The sequence below is a fragment of the Dermochelys coriacea genome, chromosome 1 (assembly GCF_009764565.3).
Source record: "Dermochelys coriacea isolate rDerCor1 chromosome 1, rDerCor1.pri.v4, whole genome shotgun sequence".
In the NCBI taxonomy this organism is placed as follows: domain Eukaryota; kingdom Metazoa; phylum Chordata; order Testudines; family Dermochelyidae; genus Dermochelys; species Dermochelys coriacea.
In genome coordinates this window covers 38,888,472-38,905,674 of record NC_050068.2, presented here as the reverse complement: position 1 = coordinate 38,905,674, position 17,203 = coordinate 38,888,472, and the positions used below count along the sequence as shown (strand labels likewise).

Genomic DNA, 17,203 nt, shown 5'->3' with positions numbered 1-17,203 from the left:
CCGGGGGCTGCTCTTGGGCATCCCAGCTCCTCGCCCAGGGCAGTTGGAAGGTCCGGGGTTCCCCACAGCTGCCCCCGCACAGGGATTTCCCCACACCCCCCCGAATTTCCCCAACACCCTCCCCCCCCAGTTTTGTGAACTAGTTACATGCAGTGTTGACAATTTAGTGATTGTTTGGACATTTTAATTGAAATTGAAACATGAATACACAGTTTAAAAGCACATAAAGTGTATGATAAAAAACGTGTATCTGAAAAAAGTATAATAGATTTGAAAAGTATGAACATAGACTAGCTTCCTTATACAGCTGTTGTTTTTTATGACAATGTCAGTGCATTAATTTCGGTGATGTTGGCCAACCTAATAATTTCAAATTATGATTTGTAAGCAAAGTCTAAATGAGCTCTCCCTGACAGATACTGATGAGCTAGGGGTTGGGGGAAAAGGCTTCAGGACCAGATTGTATTTACATTCACACCTAATCTACCTAGGTATCTAGCAAACAGAGCTGTGCTGCCCAGGTGATAGATTTTGGCTGGGGTTGGGTTACAAATCACTTGAATGCGGGGGAGGGGGGGGAATGAAATGTTGTTATTCTTATTGTATGAGTAAAGGGCAGTAGAACTATACTTAGCCTGTGCTGATTGAGGGCGTCAAGAGAGAGGCTGGGGACAGGTGTTTGGCTTGATGGTCTGCCTGAGTCACAAGTACAATTTGACCTGCCCCTCTCCTCTGTTTAAAGACAGAGCTGATTAGGCTCCATAGATCAGGGGTGGGCAAACTACTGGCTAGGGGCTGTATCCGGCCCTTCAGATGTTTTAATCCAGCTGTCAAAGCTTCTGCCAGGGAATGGGGTCAGGGGCTTGCTCCGCAAAGCTCCCAGAAGCAACCGCACATCCCTCCTCCAGCTCCTGTGTGTAGGGACAGCCAGGGGACTCTGCACGCTGCCCTCCGCCACAAACGCTGCCCCCACAGCTCCCATTGGCCAGCAAACAGGGCCAATGGGAGGTGCAGGGGTGGTGCCTGCAGACGGGGCAGTGCGCAGAGCCACCTGGCTGTGCCTCTGCGTAGGAGCTGGAGGCAGGATATGCTGCTGCTTCTGGGAGCTGCTTGAGATAAGTGCCGCCCAGAGCCTGCACCCGACCCCCTGCCCTGATCCCCCTCCCACCCTCCAAACCCCTCTGTCCCACCCTCCTGCACCCCAGAGCCCTCAACCCCCAGCCCAGAGCCCCCTCCCACACCCTGAACTCCTAATTTCTGGCCCCACTCCAGAGTCCGTACCCCCATACCGAGCCCTCCCTCCCTTCTGCACCCCAACTCCCAATTTTGTGAGCATTAATGGCCCACCATATAATTTCCATACCCATATGTGGCCCTTGGGCCAAAAAGTTTGCCCACCCCTGCCATAGATAGTCTTTTGTTTTGTTAAGTGACCACTACAGCTGAAATCACTGATAATCAGGTCTAAGTGCTTAGGCCTGCGGTGGGACAGTGTTTCTGTGGAAGAGACAGCCCAGGCTGCACTAGCATGAGGTTCCCCCACTGAGAGCTCAGCTGAAATCACTTGGAGTTGGGTGGAACCTCAAGAGACCAACTTGCAGAGGTCACAGTGGCAGGTGGCAGCAGAAGGTGACAGTACAGGGCCATTGGCGACAGAGCAATGAAGTGAATGGTGGCACAACGAACAACAGTGGCCAGAGCAAACAGTGAGCAGCTGGAGGAATGAGCAAGGTGCCTTCTTGCCCCCCACTTGGGAGGTGAACTCACATGAAAGCACCTCTGAACTCTGAGTCTCCACTGACCAAGGATAACACTGGGGAGTGTTAATGAGGCTATTAAGAATGCTGGAGACACAACACAGTTCATGCGAACAAACATGGCAGTGGCATCATACTTTCTATTTAAGCAAGAGATACCACACACTACAAACTGGAGGCCAATGTTAAGTGCATTGTCACTTGCTCATCCTGAAGCTGAACACTGGTTCCGAACAAGACCAGCAAATGCTCACTATCTTTCTGCAAGAAACTCAGCTGACTGGCTAGAAGCATGTGGTGCAACAGTGAAAGACTCAACAGTTGAAAAAGTGAAGAACTCTCTCACCACATTCAAAAAATTTGCATACATAGCTGATGAATGCACCGATGCAAATGGGCATCAAGTATTAAGTCATTGTGTATGTTATCTTGATGTCACTGATAGGCCAGTAGATGCATTTCTAGATGTTCAAGTTATAGAAGAGACATCAGCTGCATCTGTGACAACCCACATCTTAGAAGAGTTAAATGTTTTATCAATTGGACCCCAAACTGATGGCTGTTTGTGCATTTCATGGAGCTGCAAACTTCTCTGGAAGACACGGTGGAGTACAAGCTTTGCTCAGAGAAAAGTGTAACCCTAATCTCTCCTGTACACACTGCAGAGGCCATATACTCCAACTAGTGCCAGTACGAGCTGCAGACTCTTCAAAAGACATTTAAAAAGCTATAAATTTAATGTCTTCATTATATTATTTTTTCAGCAAGAGTCCAAAAAGACTGAATATCTTGGAAAATATAGAAGATACACTAGGACTGAAGTTCAAATTAGTACAACCGGAGAAAACCCTCTAGCTTTATCATGAGCGATCCTTGGCTGTTGTCTTAAAATTACTCCAGCCATTATTACTGGCTTTGGAAAGTATCTACCAAGATGGGATGGATCTAAGTAGTGAGGCTGGTGGATTACTTTTGCTACTATGTTCAGAGAAGACTATTGCCATTCTCTCTCCTATAAGTCTACTGTTGAAACCGCATGGGTCATTAAACAATGCTATCCAGGCATCTGCTACAACAGTAGTAGATCTTTGTCCAGCAAAAGAAGCTACATTTGGATGAATCAGAGAGCTATCCATTGAAAAAGTCCTGGAAGAAGGAAAGACTTCAGTCCAGAAGTTGACTAATGAAGGCATTTATAGTGAATCCTTAAGTGAAGAGGACAAGAAGTGTCTGTTAAGACAACTGAAAAAGTACACAGACTTGATTCTTAAAAATCTACAACAGCGACTTCTAGATACCATTCAACCTCTACGTAGCTTTTACAGATCCCTGTCCTATAAAACACTGACAGTTGAGCAGCATGAGGCACTACCAGAAATGGGGCTGCCATGTACTCAGGACAGAATAGAGAATTTGAACACAGAGTGGAATATCATATGATGAATGAATGAAGATTTTACTTCAACTTCTTTTTTATTTTGGCTGGAACCAATATTTGTGTTATGTTTCCTGGGATGAAAGAAGTAGGAATTCATCTCTTGCTACTCCCAGTCACAACAGCTACAGTTGAGCGTTCTTTTGCATCATTGAATAGAATTTTGTGTTCTGAAAGAAGTCACCTTCTGCCTGATCATGTGAATGAACTAATGAGCATATCAGTTGAAGGAATGGAAGTACTGTACACATGAGAAGCCACCAAAGATGAATGCATTGCATTCAAGAAGTTCATTAACAGAGTTGTACAAAATTATAACAAGAAACCAAGAAGGATGTAGATCTAGTGCTTCACAGAAGGCTTGAGTAGCCAACTTTAATTTGTGTGATGATTTTAAAACGAGTTAAATCTAATAAAATAGTCATGAAACATTTTTCAGTTTTTACTATGGTGCCATAGAGCCCACCATCACCCTCATGGTCTCATCCCTCATCGGCCGTGCCCCCACCCCATATATTTGAACACCCCACCTAATTTCAATTCCTGGGGAAAACACTGCCCGGGCGGCTCTTACTACAGTCTAGGGCTGTGGTTCTCAAACTGTTGTACTTTCACACAGCAAGCCTCTGAGGTGTAACCCCTCCTTATACATTAAAAACACTTTTTAATATATTTTAACACCATTATAAATGCTGGAGGCAAAGCAGGGTTTGAGGTGGAGGCTGCCAAATTGTGACCCGCACCCCACCTAATAACCTCGTGACCCCCTCAGGGGTCCCAAACCCCAGTTTGAGAACCCCTGGTTTAGGGTGACCATATGTCCTGTTTTGGCCAGGACAGTCCCCTTTTAAGTCCTACTTTGGACTTTTTTTGGCAAAAATGGGCATTTGTTCATCATCATCAGTTGGCAAGAGAAAATGGGACAAATGCCCAGTTTTGCCAAAAAGGGACTTGGGGCGGGGGCAGCTCCACGTGGGGGTAAGGGGTGGAAGAGGGAAGGAGAGGGGCTTTGGGGGTGCAGCTCTGCACAGGGGGAATATGCTCAGTGCTCACCCTACCACAGCTCCTGTGTGCCTCTGTCTGGCCTGGCCAAAGGACGGGGCCCCAGGAGGAGGGAGAGAAGGGGGGGGGCAGAGTTCCAGCCTGCTTGAAATGAATCAAATTTTAAAAGCCTCTGATATAAAATGGATTAAGGAAATTTGTTATATACCATTGCCATCTACTGGGTACCAGTGGAAGCAGAAAAGACACTAAGAGCTGAGATCTCAGCACCCACTTGGCACATGCCCAACAAGAATCAGAGAGTGGCCTCCTCCAATGAGACCTGAAGCTAGAGTACATAAAACTGAGGTCATTATGTGCTCGAAAGAGTAGACTGAACCTAACACAAGAAGCTGCAGAATCCTAAGTGCAACTGAAGCCTGGACTAGACATATGGAAAGGACTCTTCCCCCTGCCAGGGTTAGGAGGATAAGAGGTGATGAGATTTCTTTTCAAAGATGAGAAAGGGAAAAAACAACCTTTAATAATAACTGAACGTTATCTTGCTGAGTCTACACTCCCTAATGATACTTCAGGTAACCATATTTTAGATTTTAACTCTTTCGTAAGTCCAATCAAATTGGCATAGAGATTTTCATCACACGTTCTTGTCAACTGCTGGAAATGGCCCACCTTGATTATCACTACAAAAGGTTCCCCCCCTGTTCTCCTGCTGGTAATAGCTCACCTTACCTGATCACTCTTGTTACAGTGTGTATGGTAACACCCATTGTTTCATGTTCTCTGTGTATATAAAATCTCCCCACTGTATTTTCCACTACATGCATCCGATGAAGTGAGCTGTAGCTCATGAAAGCTTATGCTCAAATAAATTTGTTAGTCTCTAAGGTGACACAAGTACTGCTTTTCTTTTTGCTTTTAATACTGTAAACTTGTCCCTTTTGCACCAATCTAGCCAAAGAGCAGTAACCATACTCTTTAAAATGCCTTATAGACAAGTGCACCTTTGCACTTGTGATAAATGTGTTCGGTATTAACAGATTGAGAACTGCTGATCCATAAGTAAATGTAATGAGAAATTTTGGTAATTTGCATTGTTCTCTGATATAACTACTGAGCCTCAACTCTGGTCTGTGATAATTGCTTGTAAGACCATATTGTGTTGTAGTACACACACTTGGCTGTGTCTACATTTGTGTCGGGAACTGTTGATTATTTATGTTAATGTGATTCTGATGAATTAATAAATTGTTGGTTGGTTAAGAATAAGCTAGTGAGCAGTACTTCTCAATCAGGACAGGCTGAAAGTTGACCTGAAAAGAACCTAGTGTTAAACTAATAAGTTAACATTCCCTGGACTCAATAAAAAGAGTTTATCCTATTGGATTCTATTACATATTGGTAAACATAGTTTGTTAGATTTCACCTTTAAAAATCTATCAGGAATGCTGGCAAATTCATAAACTGACCCCCTTTCACACTTAATATCAAAATACAATTTTTCTTTTATGCTGGGCAGAGGGATTACCTGATGCTCTCCATATTAGGCCCAACGGAGCAATCACTGACTTCCAAGGGAGTGGGATCAGGGCCATAGTTTTCATTCTTCTCAGTGGCATCTTCTTTCTCCTTAATATCATGCTCAGAAGATGAGCGGTTTTTCTCACCTGTTATCAAAATATGATACTTGGCATAATTCCTTCTACCTGGTTTACTTATGTTTAACATATTAATAGCTCAAAAATCAATAATGCTACTTAGCATTTGCAAAGTGCTTTATATGTTCAAAGGACTGTATGGATGCTAAATAATTAATCATCACAATACTCCTATTAGGTAGCTAAGGTAAACAGTAGCAGGTTACAAATAGAGAAACTGAGGCAATGAGGTAAAATTATTTGGCCAACGTCCAACAGTGAGTCACTGGTAGAGCTGAGATTAGAACTCAGGGGCTCCTGACTCCTAACCCTGCGTTTATTTTTCAAGACCACACTGATCCATAATATTAATTTATCCATGAGATACTAAATTCTGCATTACAAGGAGTTCAGAAAAGTGTAACAACATCTTTACTACAAGCTTATGGAGGGGGTGAACAACACACAAAACTCACAAATGACAATTCATTAGGGGACACTGCTATCACCACAAAGAAATAAAAGTTACTTAGAAGTGTTTAAAAAAAAGGCGGGGGGAGACATGAAATAATGAACGGGTCTCAGTCTGAAAAAAAAATTGAAGACAATGTATGAGGGTACTAATAACCTAAAACAGATTATTTGGTCTATTTTCAAATTCTTGAGTAGTCTCTCATAGTGTCACTACGGACCTTTTTTGCTTGTATTTTTCTTTCTGAGTAAAATTGAAGTCTGTATATCTTAATTATAGTATGTTCAAACCCTTCTTCCATACTCATTGCTATTAATTTCATACTTCTACTATTACATCCTGTTCTCTAGATTTCATAATTCCTCAAAGTTTGTTGTCTCAGAAACTAATACACTTTTTTGTAGCATTCTGTTAACCCAATATTTACTGTTGAATCAAAGTAAAGCTTCTAGCTAACTACAAGTGATATTTTTTCAGTGGGTTCAAAAAGACCATCATGATTGAATTTATTATTTTACTCATATTCCTGATTCAGGACCTGATCCAAAGCCCGTTAAAATCAATTGGAAAGACTCCACTGTGGTGTGGTACATTATGCCCAGCTTCTTTTCTGCAGCTACTATTTATATTACTTTTTTTGCAAACAGCCATTGTTGCTAATCCATTTGAAATTAGTTCTAAATTAAATCTTCCTCTCCAAAGTAACCAGCCCATAAAAAACTTCACTAAATACACTTACCGTAACAGCTTGGCTTTTGATCAGAAGTACCTTCCAATGATTTACTAGACTCATACTCATCAATCTGTAAAAGTTTTCTTTCTTCAGCTGATTTCCATACAAAATCAGCACTTACAATGGGAAGTCGATACTTCTCAATAGTTTTCAGATAATAAGAGCTTAGTACAGCAACAATATCCACAATGACATGTGTACACTAAAAACGAGGTTAAAATCACAGCCATTATGCAGATGCAAAAATAGGTAACTACTGCAGTTTACTAGTTTGTTTATCAATACTAATTTCCTATTAGTAAACAACATAGTGAATGCTAGTGAAAATGAGGTCAATTCTGAGGCTAAAATAGAGAAAGAACAGAGTTAAAAATTACTTAGACAAGTTGTGTATCATAGAATACACAAGGAGCTGACTGAGGAGATATCTGAGCCATTAGTGATTATCTTTGAAACCTCATGGCAGATGGAAGAGATTCCAGAGGACTGGAAGAGGGCAAATATAATATCACTCTATAAAAAGAGGAATAAGGACAACCTGGAGAATTACAGACCAGTCAGCTTAACTTCAGTACCCAGAAAGATAATGGAATGAATAATCAAGCAATCTTTCACAAACATCAAGAAGATAGTAAGGTGATAAGTAACAGTCAATGAGCATTTGTCAAGAACAAATTGTGTCAAATCAACATAATAGCTTTCTTTGACAGGGTAGCAATGTGGTTGGGGGAAGCAGTAGATGTGGCATTCTTCTCATAAACAAACTAGTGGAATATAGCCTAGATCAGTGGTGGGCAACCTGCAGCCCATCAGGGTAATCTACTGTGGCCTATGCTGCTTCCTGCAGCTCCCATTGGCCGGGAATGGCGAACCATGGACACTGGGAGCTGCAGATGGCCATGCCTGTGGATGGTCAAGTAAACAAACTGTCTTGTGGCCCACCAGTGTATTACTGTGACAGGCCATGTGCGGTTCGCGGGCCGCAGATTGCCCACCATTGGCCTAGATGGAGCTACTATATGGTGAGTGCATAAGTGGTTGGAAACCAGTTCCCAGAGAGTAGTTATCAGTGGTTCACAATCAAGCTGGAAGAGCATATCGAGTTGGTCCTGAAAGAATCAGTCCTGAATCCAGTTCTGTTCAGTATCTTCATAAATGATTTAAACAATGGCATAGAGAATACGATTATGAAGTTTGCAGATGATACCAAACTGGAAGGGGTTGCAAGTGCTTTGGAGGATAGGATTAAAATTGAAAATGATCTGGACAAATTGGAGAAATGGTCTGAAGTAAACAGGATGAAATTCAATAAGGACAAATGCAAAGTACTCCCCTTAGGAAGGAATAATCAGTTGCACACATACAAAATGGGAAATGACTGCCTAGGAAGGAGTACTGCGGAAAGGGATCTGGGGGTCATAGTGGATCACAAGCTAAATATGAGTCAACAGTATAACACTGTTGCAAAAAAAGCAAACATCGTTCTGGGGGTATATTAGCAAGAGTATTGCAAGTAAGATACGAGAAGTAATTCTTACACTCTACTCTGCGCTAATAATGCCTCTTGTGGACTATCCAGTTCTGGGTGCCACATTTCAGGAAAGATGTGGACAAATTGAAGAAAGTCCAGAGGAGAGCAACAAAAATGATTAAAGGTCTAGAAAACATGACCCATGAGGAAAGATTGAAAAAATTGGGTTTGTTTAGTCTGGAGAAAACATGACTGGGGATGGAAGCAGGGGAGAGACACAATAACAGTTTTCAAGAGTGGGCCTGACTGTTATAAAAAGCCAGTTAGCTGCGAACCAGCTGAGCGGCAAACAGCAGAGAGGCTAACAGAGGGAGTTTGCCTGGGATGGGTCTGAGAGGAGGTATGCTAAGGGCTGCATTAGGGAGGCTGTGTTGGTCAGTATCTGAGTGTTTGTTGTGGGGACAGTTTGACTGTGTGCTTGCTTTGTTGTTTGAAAAGTGTGAATTGGGAGTGCTTTGTTCCAGGTGAGCCTTGAGTGGGCCTGACTGTTATAAAAAGCCAGTCAGCTGCGAACTAGCTGAGCGGCAAACAGCACAGAGGCTAACAGAGGGAGTTTGCCTGGGAGTTCGCCTGGGGAGAGCCCACTGAGGCTTACATCTTGCTGGCTTCTCTGAGTAGTTACTACAACTCCTGAGGAAGCTCGTAGAAGGAAGGTAATATGGATGGGGAGCGTTCAGCTGTTGTGACCTGCACTGGATGTGCCATGTTTGTCTTTCTTCCACAGGACAGAAGTGACTTTGTCTGTACATAGTGCAAGCTGATCTCCATATTGGAAGAGAAGGTTCAAGGTCTGGAGAAACAAGTATCGACTCTGTGGTGCATAAGAGAAACTGAAGATTTCCTGGACAGACATCAGGATATGCTTCTACGGTCACAATGTTCTGAAGATTCAAGAGCAGGCTGCGCAGCGGGGACAGGAGGACAGTGAAGGAATTTGGCAGCATGTGACCTCCAGAAGAAGAAAGGGGGGCGTCCATGTACCAGCAGCGCAGATACAGATAAGCAACCATTTTCATGCTCTCTCCATAGGTACTAATGCGGAGAGAGGACTGGATGATACATCTGAGGGAAGGGAACAGAAGGAGACTCCGCCGATTGGAAAGCATGAGATGCACTGTCCTAGGGATGGGGGTTCCATGACCACCACTCCCAAGAGGAGGAGGCGGGTGGTGGTGGTTGGGGACTCTCTCCTCAGGGGGACTCAGTCATCTATCTGCCGCCATGACCGGGAAAACCGAGAAGTCTGCTGCTTGCCAGGAGCTAGGATTCATGATGTGACGGAGAGAATGCCAAGACTCATGAAGCCCTCGGATCGCTACCCCTTCCTGCTTCTCCACTTGGGCACCAGTGATACTGCCAAGAATGACCTTGAGCAGATCACTGCAGACTACACAGCTCTGGGAAGAAGGATAAAGGAGTTTGAGGCGCAAGTGGTGTTCTCGTCCATCCTCCCTGTGGAAGAAAAAGGCCTGGGTAGAGACAGTCAAATCGTGGAAGTCAACGAATGGCTATGCAGGTGATGTTGGAGAGAAGACTTTGGATTCTTTGACCATGGGATGGTGTTCCAAGAAGGAGGAGTGCTAGGCAGAGACGGGCTCCACCTAATGAAGAGAGGGAAGAGCATCTTTGCAAGCAGGCTAGCTAACCTAGTGTGGAGGGCTTTAAACTAGGTTCACCGGGGGAAGGAGACCAAAGCGCTGAGGTAAGTGGGATGCCAGGAGGAAGCACGAGCAGGAGAGCGCGAAAGGGGAGGTCTTCTGCCTCATACTAAAAAAGAAAAGGAGTACTTGTGACACCTTAGAGACTAACAAATTTATTTGAGCATAAGCTTCCGTGAGCTACATTAATGCATCCGATGAAGTGAGCTGTAGCTCATGAAAGCTTATGCTCAAATAAATTTGTTAGTCTCTAAGATACCACGAGTACTCCTTTTCTTTTTGCGAATACAGACTAACACGGCTGCTACTCTGAAACCTGCCTCATACTAATAAAGGAGGACAAACAGCAAGTTATCTCAAGTGCCTATACACAAATGCAAGAAGCCTGGAAAACAAGCCGGGAGAACTGGAGGTCCTGGCACAGTCAAAGAATTATGATGTGAATGGAATAACAGAGACTTGGTGGGATAATTCACATGACTGGAGTACTGTCATGGATGGATATAAACTATTCAGGAAGGATAGGCAGGGCAGAAAAGGTGGGGGAGTTGCATTGTATGTAAGAGAGTAGTACGACTGCTCAGAGTTCCAGTATGAAACTGCAGAAAAACCTGAGTGTCTCTGGATTAAGTTTAGAAGCGTGAGCAACAAGGGTGATGTCGTGCTGGGAGTCTGCTATAGACCACCAGACCAGGGGGATGAGATGGACGAGGCTTTCTTCCAGCAACTAACGGAAGTTACAAGATTGCAGGCCCTGGTTCTCATGGGAGACTTCAATCACCCTGATATCTGCTGGGAGAGCAATAAGGTGGTGCACAGACAATCCAGGAACTTTTTGGAAAGTGTAGGGGACAATTTCCTGGTGCAAGTGCTGGAGGAACCAACTAGGGGCAGAGCTCTTCTTGCCCTGGTGCTCACAAACCGGGAAGAATTAGTAGGGGAAGCAAAAGTGGATGGGAACCTGAGAGGCAGTGACCATGAGATGGTCGAGTTCAGGATCCTGACACAGGGAAGAAAGGAGAGCAGCAGAATACGGACCCTGGACTTCAGAAAAGCAGATTTTGACAACCTCAGGGAACTGATGGGCAGGATCCCCATGGAAAATAACATGAGGGGGAAAGGAGTCCAGGAGTGCTGGCTGTATTTTAAAGAATCCTTATTGAGGTTACAGGAACAAACCATCCCGATGCGTAGAAAGAATAGTAAATATAGCAGGCGACCAGCTTGGCTTCATAGTGAAATCCTTGCTGATCTTAAACACAAAAAAGAAGCTTACAAGAAGTGGAAGATTGGACAAATGACCAGGGAAGAGTATAAAAATATTGCTCGGGCATGCAGGAGTGAAATCAGGAAGGCCAAATCACACTTGGAGTTGCAGCTAGCAAGAGATGTTAAGAGTAACAAGAAGGTTTTCTTCAGGTATGTTAGCAACAAGAAGGTGGTCAAGGAAAGTGTGGGCCCCTTTCTGAATGGGGGAGGCACCTAGTGACAGAGGATGTTGAAAAAGCTAATGTACTCAATGCTTTTTTTGCCTCTGTCTTCACGAACAAGGTCAGCTCCCAGACTGCTGCACTGGGCAGCACAGCATGGGGAGGAGGTGACCAGCCCTCTGTGAAGAAAGAAGTGGTTAAGGGACTATTCAGAAAAGCTGGACGAGCACAAGTCCATGGGGCTGGACTGCACTGCATCCGAGAGTGCTGAAGGAGTTGGCGGATGTGACTGCAGAGCCATTGGACATTATCTTTGAAAACTCATGGTGATTGGGGGAGGTCCCGGACGACTGGAAAAAGGCTAATGTAGTGCCCATTTTTAAAAAAGGGAAGGAGGAGGATCCTGGAAACTACAGGCCAGTCAGTCTCACCTCAGTCCCTGGAAAAATCATGGAGCAGGTCCTCAAGGAATCAATTCTGAAGCACTTAGAGGAGAGGAAAGTGATCAGGAACAGTCAGCCTGGATTCACCAAGGGCAAGTCATAGAATCATAGAATCTCAGGGTTGGAAGGGACCCCAGAAGGTCATCTAGTCCAACCCCCTGCTCAAAGCAGGACCAAGTCCCAGTTAAATCATCCCAGCCAGGGCTTTGTCAAGCCTGACCTTAAAAACCTCTAAGGAAGGAGATTCTACCACCTCCCTAGGTAACGCATTCCAGTGTTTCACCACCCTCTTAGTGAAAAAGTTTTTCCTAATATCCAATCTAAACCTCCCCCATTGCAACTTGAGACCATTACTCCTCGTTCTGTCATCTGCTACCATTGAGAACAGTCTAGAGCCATCCTCTTTGAAACCCCCTTTCAGGTAGTTGAAAGCAGCTATCAAATCCCCCCTCATTCTTCTCTTCTGCAGACTAAACAATCCCAGCTCCCTCAGCCTCTCCTCATAAGTCATGTGCTCTAGACCCCTAATCATTTTCGTTGCCCTTCGTTGTACTCTTTCCAATTTATCCACATCCTTCCTGTAGTGTGGGGCCCAAAACTGGACACAGTACTCCAGATGAGGCCTCACCAGTGTCGAATAGAGGGGAACGATCACGTCCCTCGATCTGCTCGCTATGCCCCTACTTATACATCCCAAAATGCCATTGGCCTTCTTGGCAACAAGGGCACACTGCTGACTCATATCCAGCTTCTCGTCCACTGTCACCCCTAGGTCCTTTTCCGCAGAACTGCTGCCGAGCCATTCGGTCCCTAGTCTGTAGCGGTGCATTGGATTCTTCCATCCTAAGTGCAGGACCCTGCACTTATCCTTATTGAACCTCATTAGATTTCTTTTGGCCCAATCCTCCAATTTGTCTAGGTCCTTCTGTATCCTATCCCTCCCCTCCAGTGTATCTACCACTCCTCCCAGTTTAGTATCATCCGCAAATTTGCTGAGAGTGCAATCCACACCATCCTCCAGATCATTTATGAAGATATTGAACAAAACGGGCCCCAGGACCGACCCCTGGGGCACTCCACTTGACACCGGCTGCCAACTAGACATGGAGCCATTGATCACTACCCGTTGAGCCCGACAATCTAGCCAGCTTTCTACCCACCTTATAGTGCATTCATCCAGCCCATACTTCCTTAACTTGCTGACAAGAATGCTGTGGGAGACCGTGTCAAAAGCTTTGCTAAAGTCAAGAAACAATACATCCACTGCTTTCCCTTCATCCACAGAACCAGTAATCTCATCATAAAAGGCGATTAGATTAGTCAGGCATGACCTTCCCTTGGTGAATCCATGCTGACTGTTCCTGATCACTTTCCTCTCCTCTAAGTGCTTCAGGATTGATTCTTTGAGGACCTGCTCCATGATTTTTCCAGGGACTGAGGTGAGGCTGACCGGCCTGTAGTTCCCAGGATCCTCCTTCTTCCCTTTTTTAAAGATGGGCACTACATTAGCCTTTTTCCAGTCATCCGGGACTTCCCCCGTTCGCCACGAGTTTTCAAAGATAATGGCCAAGGGCTCTGCAATCACAGCCGCCAATTCCTTCAGCACTCTCGGATGCAATTCGTCCGGCCCCATGGACTTGTGCACGTCCAGCTTTTCTAAATAGTCCCTAACCACCTCTATCTCTACAGAGGGCTGGCCATCTCTTCCCCATTTTGTGTTGCCCAGCACAGCAGTCTGGGAGCTGACCTTGTTAGTGAAAACAGAAGCAAAAAAAGCATTGAGTACATTAGCTTTTTCCACATCCTCTGTCACTAGCTTGCCTCCCTCATTCAGTAAGGGGCCCACACTTTCCTTGGCTTTCTTCTTGTTGCCAACATACCTGAAGAAACCCTTCTTGTTACTCTTGACATCTCTTGCTAGCTGCAGCTCCAGGTGCGATTTGGCCCTCCTGATATCTTTCCTACATGCCCGAGCAATATTTTTATACTCTTCCCTGGTCATATGTCCAACCTTCCACTTCTTGTAAGCTTCTTTTTTATGTTTAAGATCCGCTAGGATTTCACCATTAAGCCAAGCTGGTCGCCTGCCATATTTACTATTCTTTCGACTCATCGGGATGGTTTGTCCCTGTAACCTCAACAGGGATTCCTTGAAATACAGCCAGCTCTCCTGGACTCCCTTCCCTTTCATGTTAGTCCCCCAGGGGATCCTGGCCATCTGTTCCCTGAGGGAGTCAAAGTCTGCTTTCCTGAAGTCCAGGGTCCGTATCCTGCTGCTTACCTTTCTTTACCTTTCTTCCCTAGTCATGCCTGACTAATCTAATTGCCTTCTATGACGAGATAACTGGCTCTGTGGATGAGGGGAAAGCAGTGGATATGTTGTTCCTTGACTTTAGCAAAGCTTTTGACACAGTCTCCCACAGTATTCTTGCCAGCAAGTTAGAGAAGAATGGGCTGGATGAATGGACTATAAGGTGGATAGAAAGCTGGCTAGATTGTCGGGCTCAAAGGGTAGTGATCAATGGCTCCATGTCTAGTTGGCAGCCGGTATTAAGTGGAGTGCCCCAAGGGTCGGTCCTCGGGCCAGTTTTATTCAATATCTTCATTAAATGATCTTGAGGATGGTTGGATTGCACTCTCAGCAAGTTTGCAGATGACACTAAACTGGGAGGAGAGGTAGATACTCTGGAGGGTAGGGATAGGATACAGAGGGCCCTAGACAAATTAGAGGATTGGGCACAAAAGAAATCTGATGAGGTTCAACAAGGACAAGTGCAGAGTCCTGAATTTAGGATGGAAGAATCCCATGCACCGCTACAGACTAGGGACCAAATGGCTAGGCAGCAGTTCTGCAGAAAAGGACCTAGGAGTTACAGTGGACGAGAAGCTGAATATGAGTTAACAGTGTGCCCTTGTTGCCAAGAAGGCCAATGGCATTTTGGGATGTATAAGTAGGAGCATTGCCAGCAGATCGAGGGACGTGATCGTTCCCCTCTATTCGACATTGGTGAGGCCTCATCTGGAGTACTGTGTCCAGTTTGGGCCCCACATTACAAGAAGGATGTTGAAAAATTGAAAAACGTCCAGCAGAGGACAACAAAAATGATTAGGGGACTGGAACACATGACTTATGAGGAGAGGCTGAGGGAACTGGGATTGTTTAGTCTGCGGAAGAGAAGAATGAGGGGTGATTTGATAGCTGCTTTCAACTACCTGAAAGGGAGTTTCAAAGAGGATGGATCTAGACTGTTCTCAGTGGTAGCAGATGACGGAATGAGGAATAATGGTCTCAAGTTGCAGTAGGGGAGGTTTAGGTTGGATATTAAGAAAAACTTTTTCACTAGGAGGGTGGTGAAACACTAGAATGCGTTACCTAGGGAGGTGGTGGAATCTCCTTCCTTAGAAGTTTTTAAGGTCAGGCTTGACAAAGCCCTGGCTGGGATGATTTAGTTGGGGATTGGTCCTGCTTTGAGCAGGGGGTTGGACTAGATGACCTCCGGAGGTCCCTTCCAACCCTGATATTCTATGATTCTAAGTACAATAAATGTTGTTACAATGAGAAGGGTGAAAAATTGTTCTTGTTAACCTCTGAGGATAGGACAAGAAGCAATGGACTTAAATTGGAGCAAGGGAGGTTTAGGTTGGACATTAGGAAAAACTTCCTGTCAGGGAAGTTAAGGACTGGAACAAATTGCCTAGGGATGTTGTGAAATCTCTGTCATTGGAGATTTTTAATAACAGTTTAGACAAACACCTGTCAGGAATGGTATAGTTATTACAGAGTCCTGCCTTGAATGCAGGGGACTGGACTAGACGATCTCTCGAGGTTCCTTCCAGTCCTACGCTTCTATGATTCTACACTAATCCAAACAAAAATACAAGACCTAACGCAAGACTTGTCATTTTGTGCGATGCCTTCCCTCGGTGATGAGGAGAAGAACAATGGCCTGGTAATTTTTCTCCTGGAAAAAGACTGCCATCAGAAATGACACAGTAAAACAAAGTAAAGGTGGAACATATGGTCCTTTTGTGGACAGAAAGGATATTGCTCTTAATTTTTATGTGTCACCTAGAGATTACAGTGATAGATATATTATAACTGCACTGATAAATACAACTATTTATATTAAAACTTCATACATGAAAGCACTCTCACTCATTCTATCTGCACCATTTGTGATTTTTCTGCCAGAGGCAAAAGTTACCTTCTTCCGTATTCATTAGGGGGGAAAAAGTGAAATATACCTCATGATTTAGCACAAAATAAATTATTCCACCATTTTCTTTAATGCATGTTCTCAGTCTGTTCTTCTCCTGAATGGGTAAATGTTTCACTTTAAGAAAGAACACACAGTTTGCAAAGATTGCCACAGTCATCCTATTAACAAACAAACAAACAAACAAACAAACGTTTTAATTTAAAAAACTTCCAGAATTTCCTTGCATACCATACCCCACCCAAGTGACCTATCACCAAACATTACAGCCTTGTCTACACTAGGGACATTTAAAAAGATTCCACTGTTATTAATACTCTTTTCAGTTCCATCAACAAGGCCACTCTGAATTGGTTTTAACCATAGTTTCTGAAATGCTGCTGAACAGTGTCTCGTCTAGACTTGCAGATAAATCATGTTCTGAACCAGTTCAGCTGCACCTGCTGCTCACATCTGTTATTAGCAGTGTGCAATTTTCTTATTTTAGACAAGGCCAAAATGACTCTGTCTCTTACTGACACAATAGCATTACAGAACATGCAAATTCCTAGAGCCCTGAGGGGATACAAAATTTGTATCTGATTCCAATCAGTGATCCGCAAGCAGTGAGCACATTGGAAAGTTGGTGCCTGTAGCTCCAGCCCTGGAGTCGGTGTCTATACAAGGAGCCACATATTAACTTCTGAAGAGCCGAATGTGGCTCCGGAGTACGGTGACCAGATAGCAAGGGTGAAAAATCGGGACGGGGGTGGGAGGTAATTGGAAACTATATAAGACAAAGCCCCAAATATCGGGACTGTCCCTATAAAATCAGGGCATCTGGTCACCCCACTCCAGAGCCACAGGTAGGCCACCCCCTGACATAGGGAAAACTGAAATACACATGAT

General features: G+C 44.4%; 1 protein-coding gene across 1 annotated transcript in view; it reads right to left on the bottom strand.

The window, feature by feature from the left end:
- PARP4 (poly(ADP-ribose) polymerase family member 4) overlaps positions 1–17,203 on the bottom strand; it is a 103,756-nt gene that overhangs the window by 85,189 nt on the left and 1,364 nt on the right. Inside the window, 3 exon segments of the mRNA XM_043505061.1 lie at positions 5,723–5,861; positions 7,043–7,238; positions 16,344–16,476. Of these exon segments, the coding sequence (XP_043360996.1) occupies positions 5,723–5,861; positions 7,043–7,238; positions 16,344–16,476 (468 nt within the window).